Source organism: Oncorhynchus mykiss, chromosome 15 (genome assembly GCF_057628025.1).
Source record: "Oncorhynchus mykiss isolate SJ-2025 chromosome 15, ASM5762802v1, whole genome shotgun sequence".
Taxonomy (NCBI): Eukaryota; Metazoa; Chordata; class Actinopteri; order Salmoniformes; family Salmonidae; genus Oncorhynchus; species Oncorhynchus mykiss.
This window is the reverse complement of record NC_143036.1, coordinates 72091860-72112264: the sequence shown is the minus strand read 5'-3', so window position 1 is coordinate 72112264 and position 20405 is coordinate 72091860. Positions and strand designations below refer to the sequence as shown.

The following is a 20405-nucleotide window of genomic DNA, read 5'->3' as shown; positions in this document are numbered from 1 at the left end:
AGAACACCATCTGGTGACCTGAATGTATTCTTGGAGTCTTGTTAAACGTTCTTTTGTTGTTGGAAAATATCATATAATTATATCTGCACTGCCATTTCACATTCAGTACTTGACTCTATAACTGACATTCATCTTTTAAACACGGCGTTCTGTGTTAAATCCCTTCATAAGGCTTTCATTAAAAATTAAAAACAGTGGTACATTTGACTTTATTTCATGTTTTTGTTGCCATAGAAACAAACTGCTGACTCACCTTTTAACAACATATTTGTTTAATTAATGCTTTTATGAATTGGCTTCACATGTTTGTTTTCTGCATCACCTCCATAAAAAGGGGGCATCCAGTCTACTGGGTGCAGCTTGGCAGAAGTCCATGCCTGGCTAAATCCGCAACTGACCGTAGAATGGTTTCAATCACTAGAGACGTGATCTCCTCCCCTGGATTCTGCTGCCTTTCGGAGAGTCTCTGAACTCCTTCTGTTGATTGTCTTGGCTTCCTGACTTGTGAGGACCCTGAGTCAGTGGATCTGGGACTGTCTGAGCTCCCCTTTGAGACAGGTGTGGGAACAGTGGATGTTGGCAAGGCATTTTGGGGGGGTGCTGGTTGACTCGGCCCAGAGGAGAGATTGCTCAGTGGTCTCTGAAAGAGAGGAACTCCTCCAACTGTGAACTGACTGAAATCATTACTTGTGGCGTTCGCTGCACATTCTGCTACTTCACGTATGACCTTTACCATTTCCATGGTGAGCCCCAGTTCTTCTAAGAATAAACTGTGTGTGGGGTCCGTCCTGCAACTCTCCATAACACTATCCAACATGGTGATAATTACAGTCCCCGTCAGTCGGATAATTATCAGTTCACAGTCTTCCTCAGTGCAGTCCTGCCATCTTTTTTCCATTTTCCGATTGTCTCCATTTGAAGCTACAGGCAAGAGATTTACTGGGATCACCGCATCAGACAACACCCCCGCCCCATACAAATACTTGTTCAGGATGCTTGAGACCCCTCCGCACACTTTTTGGAGAAGGCCCTCTACAGTCTTCCCCAAGATGTTATGTAGGCCTATACCGGAAACATCTTCCTGAGAGAAAGCAGTGGTTGACTGGGCAATGTAGTCCTACAAGTAAATGCAAGATGTATGTTTAAGATGATGCAGGTTCATTAATACAAAGTCAAGGCAAATGTTTATACAGTGAAACCACATACATAGAGCAACGGTATCGTTCACAATTGATGGCTCACCACAATTTTTCCTGCGTAACGGCGTATTGAGTCATGTGTCGTCTCATTGTTCCTGCAGATATTTGACCATATATGTATTAGCCAGCTATGTGTTGGCTGACTAAACTCCCTTCCATGGTGAAGGACATTTCTGATGAACAGGCTTTGTGGAGAACAGTCTTTGTGGAATTCAGCTCTGACAACATCGATTCGCCGAAGGTCAATTCTTCAAAAAATGTAAATAATGAAATGCTTACCGTGTACCGATGTTTGTCCTCTGTAGTTGCATGCCTTTATTTGATGAAATCCATACCTTTTCAATAAATGTTAATCAAATACAACCACTGACTGTTTGCTCATTGCTGTTGCTCTAAGATGGCAACAAAGATGAAAATGAGCATGTGCCAAATTAATCTTAAGGAAACAGCAGGTGGTTGTATTTGATTAAGGTTTATTGAAAAAGTATGGATTTCAGAAAACAAAGAAAGGCACGCAACTACTGAGGACAAACATAGGTACAAGGTAAGCATTTCATAATATATATACATATTTTTACAAGTATTGACTTTTGGCGAATCAATGTAGTCCTAGCTGAATTCCACAAAGACAGACTTGTCTCTGCTTCACTCTGTTGGTGGAGTTCATTAGAAACTTCCTTTACCATAGCTGGGGTTTCATGTGACATGAATGATACTATTAGATAATTCATTAGATTATTTTCTGTGGGGATTTTTTTTTATATAGGCCTAAATATAGAATTACATATGATAATTAAATAGGATCTATGTGGGCCTCAATTTTCTAATGTAAATTCACCTGGCGTTCTCGATGGTTACAGGGGTTGACCTCTTCTTCTAGTTCCATGTTAAAATAAAAAAAATACACACACACTCAAGTTAAACACCGTTTGAAACACGACTTCTACAGTAATTTATCCGGTAATAAATGATTGTTTTGTAGCCTTTAAAAATATAGTCTATCAATCGACATACCTTTCTCCCTCTCTTCGGCATTGTTGCAGTTGCTTAGATTCAAAACAAATGGAACACAGTCAACCAGGCAAATGTCGCGTCATAACAGGTGGTTTCATTGTATTCCTGGGCTGCACGTTTCGTCATGAAGATATTGTTTTGAACATTCCTTTGATTCGACTGATGCCCAGCTGAGCATTCTATTTAATGTGTTCTTGGTGTTGATGAAGATATTGTATGAAGTGCATTACCATGGCTTGGAAACACAATGACATTTTAAAAAGGAGGAAAATAATTAGTAGGACAAGCTTTTGTCATCATTGTAATGTCGCCAGATTTACTTTAAATGCAGTATAACTTAAGCTAGCTAGCTACGACTGGGCATCGACATTTTAGTTAGCTTAATGTTAGCATTGCTAGCTTTTACTGTCGAACTTTGCTAGCTCAGGATGCCAACACTGCCATTTCTCAAGTAAACTTGACATCGTAATGATGCCAATTTTGTTTTCTACAAAGGTTGTCTACTATGTCATTAGCCCCAGTTCAGAAAGACTGAGCATCAGTTGGACATCAATATGATGCGGCATCTGTGCAACCCATGAATAGCTAGCTACATTATGTTTTGACAGAATCATAAAAGAGAAAGGGATTTTGTAGAACCTTGTTTTGTTAAGTCAGTTGTAAAGTTTACAGGCGAGATGTTAATCGTCACCAGAATTTTGTCGCCAGACACGACTCGATCTCCACCAGTAGGTGTCAGTAGCTCGTTAGACTCCAGGGGTGTGTTCAGTTAGGTTGAACGTTTACGTTGCGTGACGGTTGTAGTGAACGACACGATAACCCCCCCGCCGATAATAAATGGTATACTTTAAAAAAGTTCAGTTGTAATAAAGTACTTCATAATGAACCATAGTATTTTCTCATATTAAAAGACGGATGACCTAAGCATGCTAAATAAAATGTTTAAATACATGTCCATCCTTGATATGGTTTATGCCATTAACAGAAAACGCCTTAGTATATCAGAAAGCATATTTGTGTAGTGTTAGAATTGAATTTTGTCAACTCAACCTCAAATTATAATTACCTAACCAAACCTTACCATTGTGCCCAATGATAATTGAAATCATTGGTTGCTTATTTCAATATTTCTCACGACTGTTGCTTTAACCTCAAAGGGGTATCTTTCCACTTCTAATTACTTCACACCAATCTTGCTTGGTGCAGTACTTCATAAGGAAACAGAAAAGCCATCTGATCAGGGAGGGGGCACCATATTGTTTTTCAGTTGACTAGTTTATGGGCAGTGGGCTGATCGAACAGGTCTACTGTTAGAAAATGTGTGTGTACAACATTTGTGTTGAAATGTTAACAGGGAAATACAAGAGATGAGCCAAGAAAAATTCCACACCAAGTGTTAAAATAAAATGTTTAATGTGAATTAAAGGCATAATTGTATTTTTTAATAGAGCATGTTGTAAGGCTGAGTTTTAGTAAAATGCATATATTTTGTGTCCTCATACTATTCAGTAATGCAGTCCATAAACATGATTTGGAAAATAAATTAATATACATGACAATATTTTCAAAGGTTCTTGCCATGATTACACACCTTTCCCTATGTGAGTGCGCAGGTGCCTTTTGAGACGTGTTGAGGTGGAGAAGCACTTTTTACACAACATACAGGAGTATGGGCGCTCTCCTGTGTGTGTCCGCAGATGCATGGTCAGGTCTGACGAACACCTAAACCTCCGTTCACAGACCGAGCACGGGTATGGCCGCTCCCCTGTGTGTATTCGCCTGTGGAGGAGCAGCTCCCCAGAGGTAAGGAAGGTCTTGCCACACTGAGCGCACTGATGCGGTCTCTCCCCTGTGTGCATCAGGTTGTGTCTTATGAGGGAAGTAGACTTGGCAAACTCCTTCCCACAGTGTGCGCAAGAGAACGGTCGCTCCCCTGTGTGGGTATTCATGTGTTCACTCTGTGCACGCTTGGTTTTGAAGCTCTTGGGACACTGAGAGCAAGAGAACGGTCTGAAGTCGCTGTGGCTGCGTTGGTGTCTTACCAGCTCCCCATGTGTTAAGAAGGTCTTCTGACAGACGGTGCAGAGGTATGGCCTCTCCCCTGTATGAATCCTCTCGTGTCTCGTCAAGCCCGCGAGCTGAGTAAAACTTTTCTCGCAGAAGGAGCACTGGAAAGGCCTCTGCCCGTTGTGAATCAGTTGGTGTCTGTTCAGTATCTGTAACTGGGTGAAACTCTTGCCGCACTCCGGGCACGGGTACGGCCGCTCCTTGGTGTGGATTTGCCGGTGCTTGTTCAGCAGCCACACGTGAGTGAAGCCCTTGCCGCACTCTGCGCAGGGGAAGGGTCTCTCTCCGGTGTGCTTCATCTGATGTCTCCTCAGGTCAGATGGGCGGCCGTAGATCTTCTCGCACTGGGAACACTTGTAATGGCGATTCACCACATGGGTTTGCCTATGCTTCAGCCGCTCTAGTACGGTGTCAAAGCTAGCCCCACATTTCTGACACTTGTACTGACCACTCCCTTTGTCGTTTGGCTCCTCCTGTTGCTCTGTGGACTGTAGTGGGGGATCAGCACTCTGGCCACAAGGCGTTCTGGTGAAGTGCAGGGACAGTAGGCCCAGTTGGGTGAACCCCTTGCCACACTGAGGGCAGATATATGGGCGTTCCCCGGTGTGAATCCGCTGATGCCTCGTCAGATCCCAGGAGTTTTTGAAACCCTTGTCGCACTCCTTGCAGGTGTACGGACGCTCCCCTGTGTGAATGCGCTGGTGCCTGGTCACGTCTGACGAGCGAGTGAAAGTCTTTCCACACTCGTGGCATGTGTGAGCACCGGGTTCGGAGCTTGCGTGGATAGGGAAAGGCTTGGGGAATTCAGGACGGGGGAACTTTTTCCTGGGAAGCGCTGGGTTCTCTTCAGTTTTCTGGAGCTTGCTGTACTCCTCTGGGTGATTTCGCTCAATGTGCTGGAGCAGGTAGGATTCCTGCATGTGAAAGAATGGGCACTGGGAACAGGCAAAGACCTGGGAAGACATCTCAACGGTGTGACCTGAAGGAATACAATGGGAAAAGGAGACTAATAATGTGACAGAGGCAGCACAAGCATTAGGTGGTTGTTTTTACAGGACATACCACAGTCTCCACATTTCATTATATGTAGTAACAGAGAAAGACATTTAATATTTCCTCCTTACTCTGAGTGCCCAAGTTCTCAAGACATGTGTGGTGTTGCAGCAGGGATTTCAGGTCCTCAGGTTGAGAGAGGGCCTGCAAACACTCCTCCAGGACAGAGGGAGCAGAACTGAGCCATGACACCGTCTATAGGAGCAGAGATGCAAACAAATGAGTGACAATATGCTGGAAAGTTTACATGTTTTTTTTCACACCGGGGAACGTTTTAAAATGCTAGGCACATTTCAAGAACACCAGAGAAACCGGTGGCTAGCACCTCAGCTAACAGCGTGGCCCCAGAGTGGCTATAAGGCAGAGGTTATGTGCAGAAAGTGACAGTACAGCTTGGATATCTTCTCCTAATAAGATACAGAAGATATTACCCACCTATAACTTAACCAGTCTAAATGTTGCCATCATGGTCAGCACTGCAGGATTTTCCCAATTCAATAACAGAAGGGGACTTGAACCCAGCTGAAGGTGACCTAGTGAGGTGTTACTTTGTGCTACCTGTCCAAGGTCTGGTACTGGCAATATCTTCTCCAGTTTAGAAAGGAATTCCCACACAAGTAGTTGCATATCTGTGTCATAGCTGGCGCCGTACTCCGTCGGAAACACCTCCTGGAATCAAGATAGATGGGGATATCATTGGTGTAGGGTGAAGTTGACCCTAGATGCTAATCTTGGGTCAGTTCTGCATTTACCCCACTAATGGTCAAGGTTAGATTGGGGGCGGGGAAGCTGGTCCTACATCTGTACCTATGGAAAACTTCCCTCCGGGGCAATATAATTCCAAGGACTGTAAATAGTCTTTGGTAACTAAACAGAACCAGGAAGCTAGAGAGAGAGACATTAACATATGATGGAGGCAGACTGACCTGGAAGAAGTGTTCTCTCTCCGCTGGGTCTTTCAGCAAAGTCTGGATGAGCTCCAGGAAGATGGCCTCTTCTGCATCCACCTCAGCATCTCCACTCTGTGAAATAGAACTTATCAGTGATAAGGGAACAGTAAACCACCGTCACCCACCACTGAAAATAACAGGGAGCAACACTGCAGTCCTTGATGGCCTTGACATATAGGAACAAGCACTGGAAATTAGCGCAAGCTAACTGGTGCAAAGGATCTGACGGTTGCTTATTCATTATGTCAATGTTTTAATTCTATCTTATCCTAGGCAAATACGTGATTTAAATAAGCACATTTCAAATGATAGGAATGGCAAAGGCAGTTCCATAAAGACCAGGGGCCATATACATCAAGCATCTCAAAGTAAGCCGATTTAGGATCAGTTAAGCATTTTATATCACAATGAAAAGGATTACAAGGACAGGGGGGACCTGATCCTAGATCAGCACTCCTCCTCCGAGAAGTTTGATACATATGGCCCCAGGCCAAATTGAAGTTGTCCTCCACAGAGTATCATTACTTACCCCTGTGTGTCCAAGGGGGCGAATTCTGTCCAGGTGGGGTTGGATGATCTGGATATCAGCTGTATGATCAGCGGAACACAACTCTAGTATCACCTGAAAGGAATAACAGTATTCAAGAAAGTAGACAACAGCACCCAACAAATGATGACCACTGACAGAACCTGAGCAATCAGGACAATAGACAGAACCCAACTGATCAGGACCATGGACAACCCCCATGCAATCAGGACAATAGACAGAACCCAACTGATCAGGACCATGGACAACCCCCATGCAATCAGGACAATAGACAGAACCCAACTGATCAGGACCATGGACAACCCCCATGCAATCAGGAAAATGGACAGAACCTAACTAATCAGCAGCTACATAAACCGCAAGATAAAGAAAGACCGTTTTAATCAGAGATGGCTCTAAAGACACTGTCCAAACTACTGCTGTTAGGGGTTCCAGTTTACAAAAACAACATCCTTAACTGTATTCGCCACTAACCCTTGTTCGCAGCCGCAGAAGAAGCTTGGCCCTCTGTTTCTCATTCAACAGGTCTGGAACTGTCGCTGTCACAAGGCCGACGAACTCCTCTAGTTTCTCATAATCCATGACATCTCTTCGTTGCGCTACTTGCCACATGGCTGCAGAGAGCAGCCTCAGAGGTGGTATCAACAGGCGCAAAGAGGATAACGGGAGGAAGATATCTACGGGCAAAAATTGGTCATTGAGTTTGGTGAGAGAGACGAGACAATCTTGGGACAATAATTATTGGTAGTGCGGGTTAGGAGGCATAACGTTACATTGCCGCATAACTTGAGTAGACGCTAGCAAATAAAGATGTAGCTAAAATGTGAATCAGTGGCCCAATTTTATATATTCGATCCATCTTCTAGCAGCTAGTCTACCCCAATGGCTGGTCCACCCTAGACAGCCTGTATCTTTGCTATAACTAACAGCAGCCGCAAGTTGCTAGCCAACGTTAGCTGGGTACTTATTTTAAACGAACCTGCATTCTCCACTGGTTTTGTCGTGACACAGATTTCCATCATTATGGATAATTGAGTTGTGACTTATATAACTTTAATTAACTAGTTTGGTTTATATTAAACCCAGAAAGACATTTGGGAGTATAATAGTTTAGCTTATCCACTATCTGGCAATCTAGCGTCCTTCCTCTTCTTTTTTATCTTCCGGGAAAGTTTTCTTCCTCTCTGGTCCATCAATGGGAAAAAGTGCTTATACTGCCACCTACCGACCATACATTGGCACGACTCTGGTGTAAACTTCCAGCTGTCTTTATTTACTGTGCTACAACAAAAACACAGATACAAAAACAAACAATATATTTGTATAAAACATGTGCATAGGGGAATTATTTTTACTAATAATTTTGACATCTCAGAATGTGACAGAAAAAAACATGTTTATTTAGGGATTTACATAGGTTTATCTCATAGTGTACATCACTTTTATTCCAGACAACATGGAATTACAGATCTCTGGTTTATGCCGATGTAGTTTCAGTAGGATCTTTGTTCAAGAGACCGGGAATACATCTCTTTCCCCTTATTGCTGTAATCTTGTTCCAATCATCATGTTTAGGTGGCTCAATCAAGTCGCCTTCTCTCAATTGTCTCATATCCAAATCAGACATACACATTTTAGAGAGAGCACACTTTAATCCACTAGCTACATCATGTTAACCTGCAGTTCTTGTGACATTGCAGTCATTTAGCAGCCACTTTTATCCAGAGTGAGGTGTTGTCTTGAAGTTGAGTTTCACATTTTAAATAGTCAGACTGCCACAAATCATTGTCTTGATTTCAACAACAGGCATATTCAAATGTTATGGTCTCACAATTTTGCTATTTTCTGGACATACTGAAAAATACTGGTAAATATTCCATATAATACCAAAATGTGGGCAGTTAAAAACAAAACATAGGCCTAACAAAGGAAGACATCCAATATAATTTGAACACCAATCTGGTCGAGGGGTGTAAACCTTATACCTCAGTGGTGTAAACACTCCTTTTTAAAGATCGATCATTTCAGCCAACAGGGGGTCATGATTAAAGGGGGCAGCACTTCAAGTGTAGAATCCCAAGTCACTCCTGCAAGGGATACAATTCAACAATTTATTAATAACCTTGAATACACATGTTCAGGTGCGCAACCAGATACAAAAAGTGGTATTTGTATATTTATTTTTTAATATGATAAATTAGCTAACTTTAAAATACACAGGGTGTGCCCAAACACAACTAACTTAACTGGCACTCTCACTTCCTTATCCACCATAGCTAGCAAGTCTAATTTGTAGCTAGCTATCTGGGGTTTTGCAGTTGTACTCAAACTTACCATTTTAGCTAGGGAACTATGAAATACATAACGAGGAAAAATGCGATGTCAAACATCACAAACAGCCAAAAGTCAAACCAGTATGAGTGTTTTGGTAAAGATACCAAAGCGCCTTTCGTGTCCAAACTCTCTTCCGAGCCCATTTTCAGGAAGTGTGTGGACGAAAAGCACCGTCCAGTGCTATCGTAGCCCTGTCTATTTCTTACTCTTTGCCTCCACCTAGTGGCTTCTTCTTCGAGGTTTAACGGCGGTTGGCATCCAATTTGTTGCTTTACCGCCACCTACTAGACTGGAGTACAACTCCCTTATACTTTGCTTGAAAAATAAAAATGTACTAAATAAATACCCTACCATCTAACATTACACTCACACATAAAACAAATTATTAAATTAACACCACCCTACTCCACTAATTACATGTATTTATTCCTACCTCAAGCCAGCACCCTGAAAGGATGTGACATCACCACTTAACACATCCTGTAACTCTTCTGATGTCAAGTCTCACACACCCAAATACCTCTCTGCAGCTGCCACCACAATGTCAATTTTATGCAACTTCTGTTCCATCCCTGCAGTACAGTTGATAACCATTTCTATAAATGCTAAAAATGCAATCTTACTGAAACTTATATCACTTTGTGGCATATCCCTCTGTACTGGTAGATCTCTACTACTCCTCCCTAAAGTGCATGCCGCCACCTACTGTGCTGGAATGTACGATCAATCATGATCTGCCCAAGTCTGTACTACCATGAAAATAAAATTCAAAACCTAAAATTCTACCACACCCTCCCCAACCCCATTAAACTTTATATCATGCTGAATCACTCCACCCTTAGGACTGTTCAGCATGTCAACAACCATTTCAACAGTCTATTACCCCCAATATCTCTTTTGCCGTCTCCACAATAACCTTCAACCTGGCATTTCTGCTTTCCTCAACCCGAGTCGTATTGATAACCTTACCAATAAAAGCTTTGAAGTCAACTTTATTCATTATCAAAGTGTCCTTTGACACCACACATGCATGAGCACAATATTTCTGAACAAGCTTCCAAACCATCATGACTGCTCCTCCTTTCTCTGTAACTGACATCCACCTAATGCTGCACTGTGTTCTCCACCCACAGTTACAGTACTTAACCTTCACATTGTTTTCACCGTAATCATGTGCCCCTCCACACTTGGCACATCTTTTCTTTCCTTTACACTGAGCAGCTACACATCCCATTCTTTGGCATTTAAAACACTGCTGTGCATATGGGACAAATTCTCTGACATTGAAACTAAGGAATCCTGTTTGTACTTTTCCCGGCAAGACATCATTGATAATCTTTCACTTCTTTGATTCTCTTTCCTACTGAACAACCTTTTGGCCTCAATCACTCTGCCTGCCTTCACATTGTCTTTAATTGTCATCTGTGGACATAGATATTGGGACCCCAGTGATGACTCCCATCAATCTAGCATAAACACCAGGGACATGGCTTTTAATCTTCTTTCCATTAAGCTTTTCCATTTCCAGTATCTTCTCTTGCTAGGCCTGACTACCACACAATATTAATAATCTACTATTTCCAATGAACTGAGCTAATTTCACTTCACCTTCCTCTTTCTCTACAGCGTTAGCTCGTCATATAGGGTGTAAGTGAGGCCCTGTGGTCTCATCAAACACCATCACAATTTCCACTCCAACACTCCATTACTATTGGTTCCTACCTTGGCCCTCTTTATGCTTTCCTTACTAGACAATCCACTACTTTCTGTGTCATGATCTGTCTTCTTCCTATGTCTTTCCACTACTGACCATTCAGGTCCTTGACCCTCATCCTCCCTCTCCATAGCATCAGAACTGACACCCATATTGTCCTCATTTCAGCATAGCTGTTGTTTCACCAACCTTTTCTCAATTTCCCTCATTTCGTCTGCAATACTCGCCGCCATTTCCGACCTCCAACCCTCACTCACACTCCCATTCTTCCCCAATCCTTCCAACCCTCACTCACACTCCCATTCTTCCCCAATCCTTCCAACCCTCACTCACACTCCCATTCTTCCCCAATCCTTCCAACCCTCACTCACACTCCCATTCTTCCCCAATCCTTCCAACCCTCACTCACACTCCCATTCTTCCCCAATCCTTCCAACCCTCACTCACACTCCCATTCTTCCCCAATCCTTCCAACCCTCACTCACACTCCCATTCTTCCCCAATCCTTCCAACCCTCACTCACACTCCCATTCTTCCCCAATCCTTCCAACCCTCACTCACACTCCCATTCTTCCCCAATCCCTCCAACCCTCACTCACACTCCCATTCTTCCCCAATCCCTCCAACCCTCACTCACACTCCCATTCTTCCCCAATCCCTCCAACCCTCACTCACACTCCCATTCTTCCCCAATCCTTCCAACCCTCACTCACACTCCCATTCTTCCCCAATCCCTCCAACCCTCACTCACACTCCCATTCTTCCCCAATCCCTCCAACCCTCACTCACACTCCCATTCTTCCCCAATCCTTCCAACCCTCACTCACACTCCCATTCTTCCCCAATCCCTCCAACCCTCACTCACACTCCCATTCTTCCCCAATCCCTCCAACCCTCACTCACACTCCCATTCTTCCCCAATCCTTCCAACCCTCACTCACACTCCCATTCTTCCCCAATCCTTCCAATCAATTTCCATTGAATCGTTAGATTTCCCCATGTAACTACTGGTAGTTATAACTCAAGGGTCTTTTCTCAATTGCATTCTCCTCGTGTCCTCTCTCATCGCCCCCTTCTCAAAACTCAATGGAAGAAAGGGTCAGAGGGGCGGGACCACTAGCATTCTCATCCAATGGGTTTTGAGGAGGCGGCAAGGAGAGAGGACGCAAGAAGGATACAATTGAGAATCTCCCATTATCAATGTTACCGCTTACTATTATAGCAGTTCATAATATAAATGTATTGTAATATTGTATTATTGCTTATACCTGATATTGTATTATAATTACTAATTATTCCTCTTCTGTACTTTCAGAAACTAAGTTGAATTTTTTTTATTTATCAATTAAAGCACATTTGAAGGAACCCGTTAATAACAATTGGCCATTTAACCTAACTGGAAGTGGAGTTGCTGACATCTTTCTTAGTGAACATTGACACCCGCTTTTGTTGGACGAGCAACATAATGTGTTGCTCGTCAAGTGAGCTTTTTAGAATTTCAAAGCACTTGTGGTCAGAGTTCTGGAGTGGCTCACAGGGTTGGCCATTACTCATCCAGTAGCTCACTGACACGGATAGGTAAGCCAAAGCTGAATGATAGACAAACACTTGTTGGCAAAGCTCTGGAGTGGTATAAGTTTAGACCGTCCCTTCGCCCATACCCGGGCGCGAACTAGGGACCTTCTGCACACATCAACAACTGACACATCGTTACCCATCGCTCCACAAAAGTCGCGGCCCTTGCAGAGCAAGGGGAACCACTACTTCAAGGTCTCAGAGCAACGTCACCGATTGAAACGCTATTTAGCGCACACTGCTAACTAAGCTAGCCGTTTCACATCCGTTACAGTGGCACAGTAATCGGTTATAGTGGCATAATCTATTGGGCACAATAATGTTACCCAGCCAGCACCTTCCATCCCCAACATGATTCTCTATGAGGGAAAGGTTCATGTTAAGTTTAGACATAGTGGTAGAACCAAGTGGAAACCCTGTCCCCAGCTGTACTGTATGTCCAGATACAGGTGCTGGTTCTGGCAGGAACAACGTTTAATCCCCAACATGATTCTCTATGAGGGAAAGGTTCATGTTAAGTTTAGACATAGTGGTAGAACGAAGTGGAAACCCTGTCCCCAGCTCTACTGTATGTCCAGATACAGGTGCTGGTTCTGGCAGGAACAATGTTCAATCCCCAACATGATTCTCTATGAGGGAAAGGTTCATGTTAAGTTTAGACATAGTGGTAGAACCAAGTGGAAACCCTGTCCCCAGCTGTACTGTATGTTCAGATACAGGTGCTGGTTCTGGCAGGAACAACGTTCAATCCCCAACATGATTCTCTATGAGGGAAAGGTTCATGTTAAGTTTAGACATAGTGGTAGAACCAAGTGGAAACCCTGTCCCCAGCTGTACTGTATGTCCAGATACAGGTGCTGGTTCTGGCAGGAACAACGTTCCATCCCCAACATGATTCTCTATGAGGGAAAGGTTCATGTTAAGTTTAGACATAGTGGTAGAACCAAGTGGAAACCCTGTCCCCAGCTCTACTGTATGTCCAGATGCTGGTTCTGGCAGGAACAACGTTCCATCCCCAACATGATTCTCTATGAGGGAAAGGTTCATGTTAAATTTAGACATAGTGGTAGAACCAAGTGGACACCCTGTCCCCAGCTGTACTGTATGTCCAGATACAGGTGCTGGTTCTGGCAGGAACAACGTTTAATCCCAAACAAATGTATGTTTAAATAAAACTGCACACTAGCAAACAGCGACCGTAAATAAAGGTAAGAGCAGTTGTGTGTGTTAACATTTGTTTGGGATATCTCCAAGTCTGTACCAGAGGAAAGATATGGAGGAGAACAAATGATCAGAGACATGAGATAGAACAGGACGCATTGTTTGCTCATGTGACACCAAATACCATTTATTAGGGCTTTACAAAGACTACAAAATCCCTCCAGATGATTTAAATCGCTGTCTCTGTCTATTTACACGATATGTTACATACAAATGTACAAAATATAAAACATTTAAGGACAAATGTTTCAACCAAAAAAGAAACTCTTCTCTCAAAGCAGTAAATGTTTTCAACTAAGATGTCATTGAGATTGTATGGTGTCACCATGACATAATGGTACACTGTTTGTGTTGTGAAAACATCTGGTTAACTAGGCAACTGATTGTGTCCTAGGGGAGCAGGGAGGAGTGACTAGATGTCTGCTGTGTTGGAGGGGAGCTATGTCTTACTGACTCTGTGTGTGTGTGTGTGTCAGGCTCTAAGTTTAGATGCAGGCAGGCTGATGGGGTAGACCAACGATGATGCGTGGAAAAACTAAATAAAACATACATTTGTCACAGCCAAGTGATGACAACAAGAGCTTGTCCTGAGGTTGTGACAACATTTTCTGCAGAAAATGGAATCTGATAGATTTAGTTGACCAGTAGCACCTGTTATTTGGAATTGTAAATAGCACAACAGCAGGAAAATAGTACCTCAGAATGGGATGACAAAAAAACAAAAATCAGATTCTACTAAAACCGAATACAAGACTGAATGAAAGTATATTCAGAAATGTTACAGTGTAATGCTTTGTGAAGTGAATTTTCGCCTGTTGAATAGGGGGATGAGTCACCAAATGCTAGTTCCAGAGAATACACAAAAGGGAAATCTGTGACAATGACCAGATTAGCTTTTCTTGATAAATTGAATGGTTTGCTCCTCAAATCAGTGATTTAGTGAACATTAATATGCAGCGTTTTAAAATAATAATATCATACTGTACATCGCATGCCTCCTGCATAGGCAAGACAGCCAATCACCACAAGACATACACCTGTTTCTGACAGCTTGTTGGTTTTTTACATTTCTATTTCGTATTTTTGTTGCAACGTACAATAATTCTCAGCGAGTTAAAGCGTAATATAACATCAACAGGGAAGAATGCATCTCTGATTCACTGTGCAATACTTTATTATTTACACCCCCACTTTAACTGTGCAAAACCAACCCACTCATTAATGGAGGAAGGACAATCAAAATCCAAAATGGCTTCTGTCCCTTCCACACGCTGTTATGTAAAAGTAAAAGTCTCCTTCAAAATGTTCCCCCCTAGAAAGCTTAAAACATGCTCCTTAGGCTATAAAATCAAAAGGGTCGGGTTGTGCTCATGACAGTTCAAGTGAACCCAGCTCAACTGGGTAAAAGCAACAACTAAAAAAAATGCCCACCCCTTTGAACTTTTATACAATTGGTCAGTTCCACTTGCAAATACAGTATAACAGCCATTTTGCTTGTACAATATTACTGTCAGAAACAAAAGTGGATGGTTTTGGGCAACATACTTTGACAGGATCTGTGAGATATTTTGGCCTAAAAGTAGTTATAAAACTCTCCTTCACTGTACTGAAATTAAAGCACCCACTGAGACGATACGGGACCACTTCATTTGAATGGTTGTGTGTCAGGAAGTGTGTGTTCCTGTCAATCTCCTATCCACTCGGGATGGTCAGCAGGGAGCCAAAGGCTGAAGTAATACACCCCTGTCTCAGAGCTTTGCATTGAGAAAGCACCAATATCAGGCTTGTACTGTTCTTGACCTGGCCCTTGGATTGAAGGAGCCACCCCTCCCTTCAGCACCCATCTGTTGGCATAGTGCTGTCCATCTTTTAAGGAAAGGGTGAACAACAGGTCTGCTAGTGTGAAAAGCCTAAAAGGACTCTGTGGATGTGGACGAACACGTCACAGTGCCCTTGGCAGTATATCAAACGGTAACACGGGCACTTGTCCATTGTTTCACAGTAGCAGTAGGTTGGACGACACACAGTGCTCTTTTTGTGCTTGTTGGCGAGGGGTGTACGGAGGGTCTTGGCGTTGCCTGTAAACTAGGGACAGGTTTAAGCACGGAACCAGCACCATGTGGCTCGTCTGAGGTCAGGGTTTGACGGGAGGGATACGTGCCTTTTTTTGTTCAGCACCTTAGTAAACAAAACCAGAATTTGGCCCTTGTAAACATCCGTAGTTAATACAACAACTGTGAATCAACATAATTCAAACTATAATGTCAATTCCAGTTGTATGGGGTAGAACCACAGACATAATTGTCTCTCACTGTGTACGTGCAGCCTGCATTTTGGGATGCCACATCCAGTGGAGAAATGGAGGACTGTGTCTCAACCACCATACACAAAAATCTACTCCATTTTGTCAGAGGGCTTACTCCCCCGGACCCCGCTAACAGACATCTCCTGACTACACACATCTCTCTGTGTTATGTGTGGGGTGCCTGGAAGTGTTCGAGCCGCCACGTCTCGCTGACGCCACGCTGAAAAGCGCTCCGCTCCGTCACTCCATCTGAGGTCTCCTCTCCGAGCTCTCGTCTAGAGCGCCGACTCCAGCGACGAGTCCAGCTGGTCGTCATGGTGACTGGCGCTGTCGCTGTCGCAGCTCTGCGCGCTGGAGTAGTTGGCCGCCTCCTGCAGCCTCATTAGCATGTTCATCTGGAAAACACAGAAAACAAACAACCAATAAAAAGACTGGTGAACAAAAAGAGAGCCAACACCACATTGCTATTCAGAGTCCACTATCACAACTACAAGGTCTTAGACGGGGTATTATCATTAAGGTGACAGTGCAGTGGTCCTTTATCAGAGATAGACACCAGGGAGTGTCAGCTGCTTTTTCCACTTGCATCGTGCTTAATTGCACACAAGTGCACACACACCTGGTTCCTCAGGTCTACATCAGACGTGGTTTTAAAAGAAAGATGAAAAACCAGCCGATCCTCAAGGCCCTGAGGAACGCAGTGGCCCATTCCTACCATATATGGAAAGCACCTGGCACAGCGGTCTTCATTTTCCCTGTAATGGTCCTGGTGGGCCTATAGGGAGGCGAGCGGCCAGGGCTGGAAAGCTCTGTGCAGGCCTCCTCTGATGATTACACAGTAATGTGTTGAGGATTAAGTGGCCAACAGAGAAAGCCCATTCGTATTCAACTCCCCAGGAATCGCCTGCCACACGGTTTATCACGCACAAAGTGGAATTAAAGTGTAGTCATCCGAATAACGAGCTGCTGACATTTCAGAGCTTAATGGGTTGTGTGTGTGTGTGTGTGTGTGTGTGTGTATAGGGGGGTGGTTGTGTGTGTGTGTGTATAGGGGGGTGGTTGTGTGTGTGTGTATAGGGGGGTGGTTGTGTGTGTGTGTGTGTGTGTGTATAGGGGGGTGGTTGTGTGTTTAAATCCCCCTTTGTCTTTTCTTCTTTCAAAAGACAAGGTCATCTGCTGTCACGTTTGTTATTGGTATCCTTGGAAACTAGCTTTACTCACTGATGTCTTTTTTTATAGTTTATTATTTCTTATTATTATGTCCACCAACATGGTCTCCTTCATGTTACTTGCTGTAGCTTAAGTAAACGTAAAACTCTTTTCATATGACTCTATTTTACATATCACTGTACAAATAAAACGGCCATTCAAATCAGCATTAGAATCGGCTATCAGAGTTAGAACATGCCTGTGATTTCAGTCTTCATGTTTAGATTTTTTTTATTTGACCTTGGCTACCTGCCTCCCTGAATCATTGTGTTGTGCTGGCTCTCTAACCACTAGGCTACCTGCCTCCCTGAATCATTGTGTTGTGCTGGCTCTCTAACCACTAGGCTACCTGCCTCCCTGAATCAGTGTGTTGTGCTGGCTCTCTAACCACTAGGCTACCTGCCTCCCTGAATCATTGTGTTGTGCTGGCTCTCTAACCAATAGGCTACCTGCCTCCCTGAATCAGTGTGTTGTGCTGGCTCTCTAACCACTAGGCTACCTGCCTCCCTGAATCATTGTGTTGTGCTGGCTCTCTAACCAATAGGCTACCTGCCTCCCTGAATCATTGTGTTGTGCTGGCTCTCTAACCACTAGGCTACCTGCCTCCCTGAATCATTGTGTTGTGCTGGCTCTCTAACCACTAGGCTACCTGCCTCCCTGAATTATTGTGTTGTGCTGGCTCTCTAACCACTAGGCTACCTGCCTCCCTGAATCATTGTGTTGTGCTGGCTCTCTAACCACTAGGCTACCTGCCTCCCTGAATCATTGTGTTGTGCTGGCTCTCTAACCACTAGGCTACCTGCCTCCCTGAATCATTGTGTTGTGCTGGCTCTCTAACCACTAGGCTACCTGCCTCCCTGAATCATTGTGTTGTGCTGGCTCTCTAACCACTAGGCTACCTGCCGCCCTGAATCATTGTGTTGTGCTGGCTCTCTAACCACTAGGCTACCTGCCGCCCTGAATCATTGTGTTGTGCTGGCTCTCTAACCACTAGGCTACCTGCCTCCCTGAATCATTGTGTTGTGCTGGCTCTCTAGCCACTAGGCTACCTGCCGCCCTGAATCATTGTGTTGTGCTGGCTCTCTAACCACTAGGCTACCTGCCGCCCTGAATCATTGTGTTGTGCTGGCTCTCTAACCACTAGGCTACCTGCCGCCCTGAATCATTGTGTTGTGCTGGCTCTCTAACCACTAGGCTACCTGCCTCCCTGAATCATTGTGTTGTGCTGGCTCTCTAACCAATATGTCTATATTTTCTGGACCACTGAAGTGGTGCTCAGTCCTAGGACTCTAAAACTGAAGTAAAACTGAAGTAAAACTGAAGTGCTGGAAGAAGGGTTCAGGGTGGAAACTTAATTCAATAATGTTCAATAATGTTTAACGATGCTCCGAAACATATTTGAAGGAAATTAAATAATGGGACAGGAAAAGGTGCAACACTCGCTCACCATTAAAGACACATAGTTTTATTAGACAAGCTTAAAAGACTGACGTTTCGACAGTCAATGGTCTTCTTCAGAAATGAGAAATCCCCGTACTGGACCTTCTTTCAGCATTTCAGGGCTTTGTTTTAATTTGTCCTTACCAGTGGGTCTCCTTCCGTGTCACTCTGTGACACTTGTTTGGAGGAGGCGCCCTCTTTGGAGGAGCTGTAGCCGTCATAGCCCACGTCCTCTGGCCGTAACTGGAGCAGGGCCTGGCTGTCATGCTGCAAGGAGGCAGATCTCCAGGGGTAGGTGTCCTTCACCCACTTGGACGGGTCCTCCCACGCCGCCCTCTTGCCGTACAGCTGTAATGGTGGCCACAAAACGAGAAATGAGTTAAGCGAAAGGAGAAACCCTAGATGCTGATGACAGGGGCAACTTCACCCTACACCGGTACCCCTCTACTTTGTGTCCTTTGACCTCCGTCTGTACCCACCTGGAGCCCTTCTCTGACGGCTTCCAGCAGGTAAGGCACCAGGGAGTAGTTCCATAGGTCAGTGAACCACACCCGCGAGCCATCTGCATCCATGGGGCAGGACAGGAAGAGCCTGGGACCTGAAGGCAGAACACAACACATTCCGTGTGTTTTGTGGGATCAGAGACAATTCATTGGAAAATGTGGTCGGAGGCGCAGTACGGATGGTGTGACGCAGAGGCTAAATTGAGCTCTGTACCGCATCACCGTGCGCCTCTCAAATGTTGTAATAATCCGGAGGGCTCTGTATTGCTCCGCATTGACATGATTGGTTGACCGGACATGGGGACGGCAGGTCCTGCATAAACACAAACTCACTTCCTAGACAACAGCTCTGTGCTGCTCAGCGAAGAGCAAGAAGTATGAATGCCCTGACTTCTGCAGAGGCCATATCACTGTAAATGCTGCTCGGCCAATGCGGACGTCTGATTGACCATGTAGCAGCTTTCAGTTTGAGCAAGGCATTACCTCACATAGCCAAAGCCACAAAACCAAAATACACTTATTAGGTGTCATGTGTGCAATGTTCACAATAACATTTGAAATATGTGAACTCAAAGTGTGTGTGTGTGTGTGTGTGTGTGTGTGGGGGGGGGGGGGGGGGGGGGGGGGGGCATTGTCTAACCGATGGTGACGTCTGAGGAACTGTGGGCCTCCAGGAAGCCGTTGAGGTGCTGCCACGTCTTGGGAATCCAGTCGATGACCTTGATGAGGTCATTACTGCGCATGTTCCTGTTGATCTCCGTCTCGATCAGCTTCCTGCGCAGAAACCGGCCCAGGAAACCCTTGACCGGCTCTGTGTGGTTGGCACACAGCACCCACCTGGAGACAGGGGAAGAGGTTGACGAGACAACATGTATGACATCACACTCTATGGAGCATCTGTGATGGAATTGGAGGCTACATGATTCCGGTAGACCTGAAATGATTGGATGTGGTGGTTATTCCAATCAGCCTATGGAAAGAAAATATGGAGCATCAAGTTTCTTATACCTAGATCCAATTCTTTCAGATCAGTGACTAGAGAATGGCACTAGAGGTCGATTTGGAATTCAGCATTAGAGAAATTCCATGCAAGTTTGGCCCAAAGATAAGGGCCGTTTGGTATATATTTGAAATCTGTATCCCAAATAAATCCCCATTGGTGATGACTGCTCTGTTGTCAGTTGTCATAATAAAGATGACTGCTCTGTTGTCAGTCGTCATAATAAAGATGACTGCTCTGTTGTCAGTCGTCATAATAAAGATGACTGCTCTGT

At 44.2% G+C, this 20405-nt stretch overlaps 2 protein-coding genes and 1 long non-coding RNA gene across 53 annotated transcripts in view; all 3 read right to left on the bottom strand.

Moving 5' to 3' along the window:
• Positions 1 to 254: 254 nt before the first annotated feature.
• On the bottom strand, positions 255 to 2976 carry LOC110490656 (uncharacterized). Of its 2 annotated transcripts, XR_016486899.1 has the most exons (5): positions 2905 to 2976; positions 2214 to 2245; positions 2038 to 2075; positions 1243 to 1294; positions 255 to 1117 (listed from the first exon to the last, which is right to left on the bottom strand). It is a non-coding gene; the product is annotated as an uncharacterized LOC110490656 (long non-coding RNA). The 2 variants fall into 2 exon arrangements; XR_016486898.1 differs by lacking the exon at positions 2905 to 2976 and having other exon boundaries at positions 2214 to 2321.
• Positions 2977 to 3609: 633 nt separating this feature from the next.
• On the bottom strand, positions 3610 to 9399 carry LOC110490638 (uncharacterized). The gene is made up of 8 exons (XM_021564104.3): positions 9165 to 9399; positions 7810 to 8917; positions 7305 to 7507; positions 6813 to 6905; positions 6260 to 6355; positions 5892 to 6002; positions 5405 to 5528; positions 3610 to 5259 (listed from the first exon to the last, which is right to left on the bottom strand). Exons 2-8 carry the CDS (start codon positions 7850 to 7852, stop codon positions 3797 to 3799), a joined length of 2133 nt encoding a protein of 710 aa, XP_021419779.2. The 5' UTR covers positions 7853 to 8917; positions 9165 to 9399; the 3' UTR covers positions 3610 to 3796.
• Positions 9400 to 13775: 4376 nt separating this feature from the next.
• The window catches only part of nav3 (neuron navigator 3), a 242182-nt gene continuing 235552 nt past the window's right edge, over positions 13776 to 20405 (bottom strand). For all 50 annotated transcript variants that reach the window (XM_090201028.1, XM_090201029.1, XM_090201036.1 and 47 more), the window contains 4 exons: positions 19772 to 19968; positions 19108 to 19226; positions 18773 to 18976; positions 13776 to 16374 (listed from right to left, as the gene is read on the bottom strand). In XM_090201028.1, the coding sequence (XP_090057154.1) occupies positions 16255 to 16374; positions 18773 to 18976; positions 19108 to 19226; positions 19772 to 19968 (640 nt within the window). In that variant the 3' untranslated portion in view covers positions 13776 to 16254. The remainder of the gene's footprint in view (positions 16375 to 18772; positions 18977 to 19107; positions 19227 to 19771; positions 19969 to 20405) is intronic.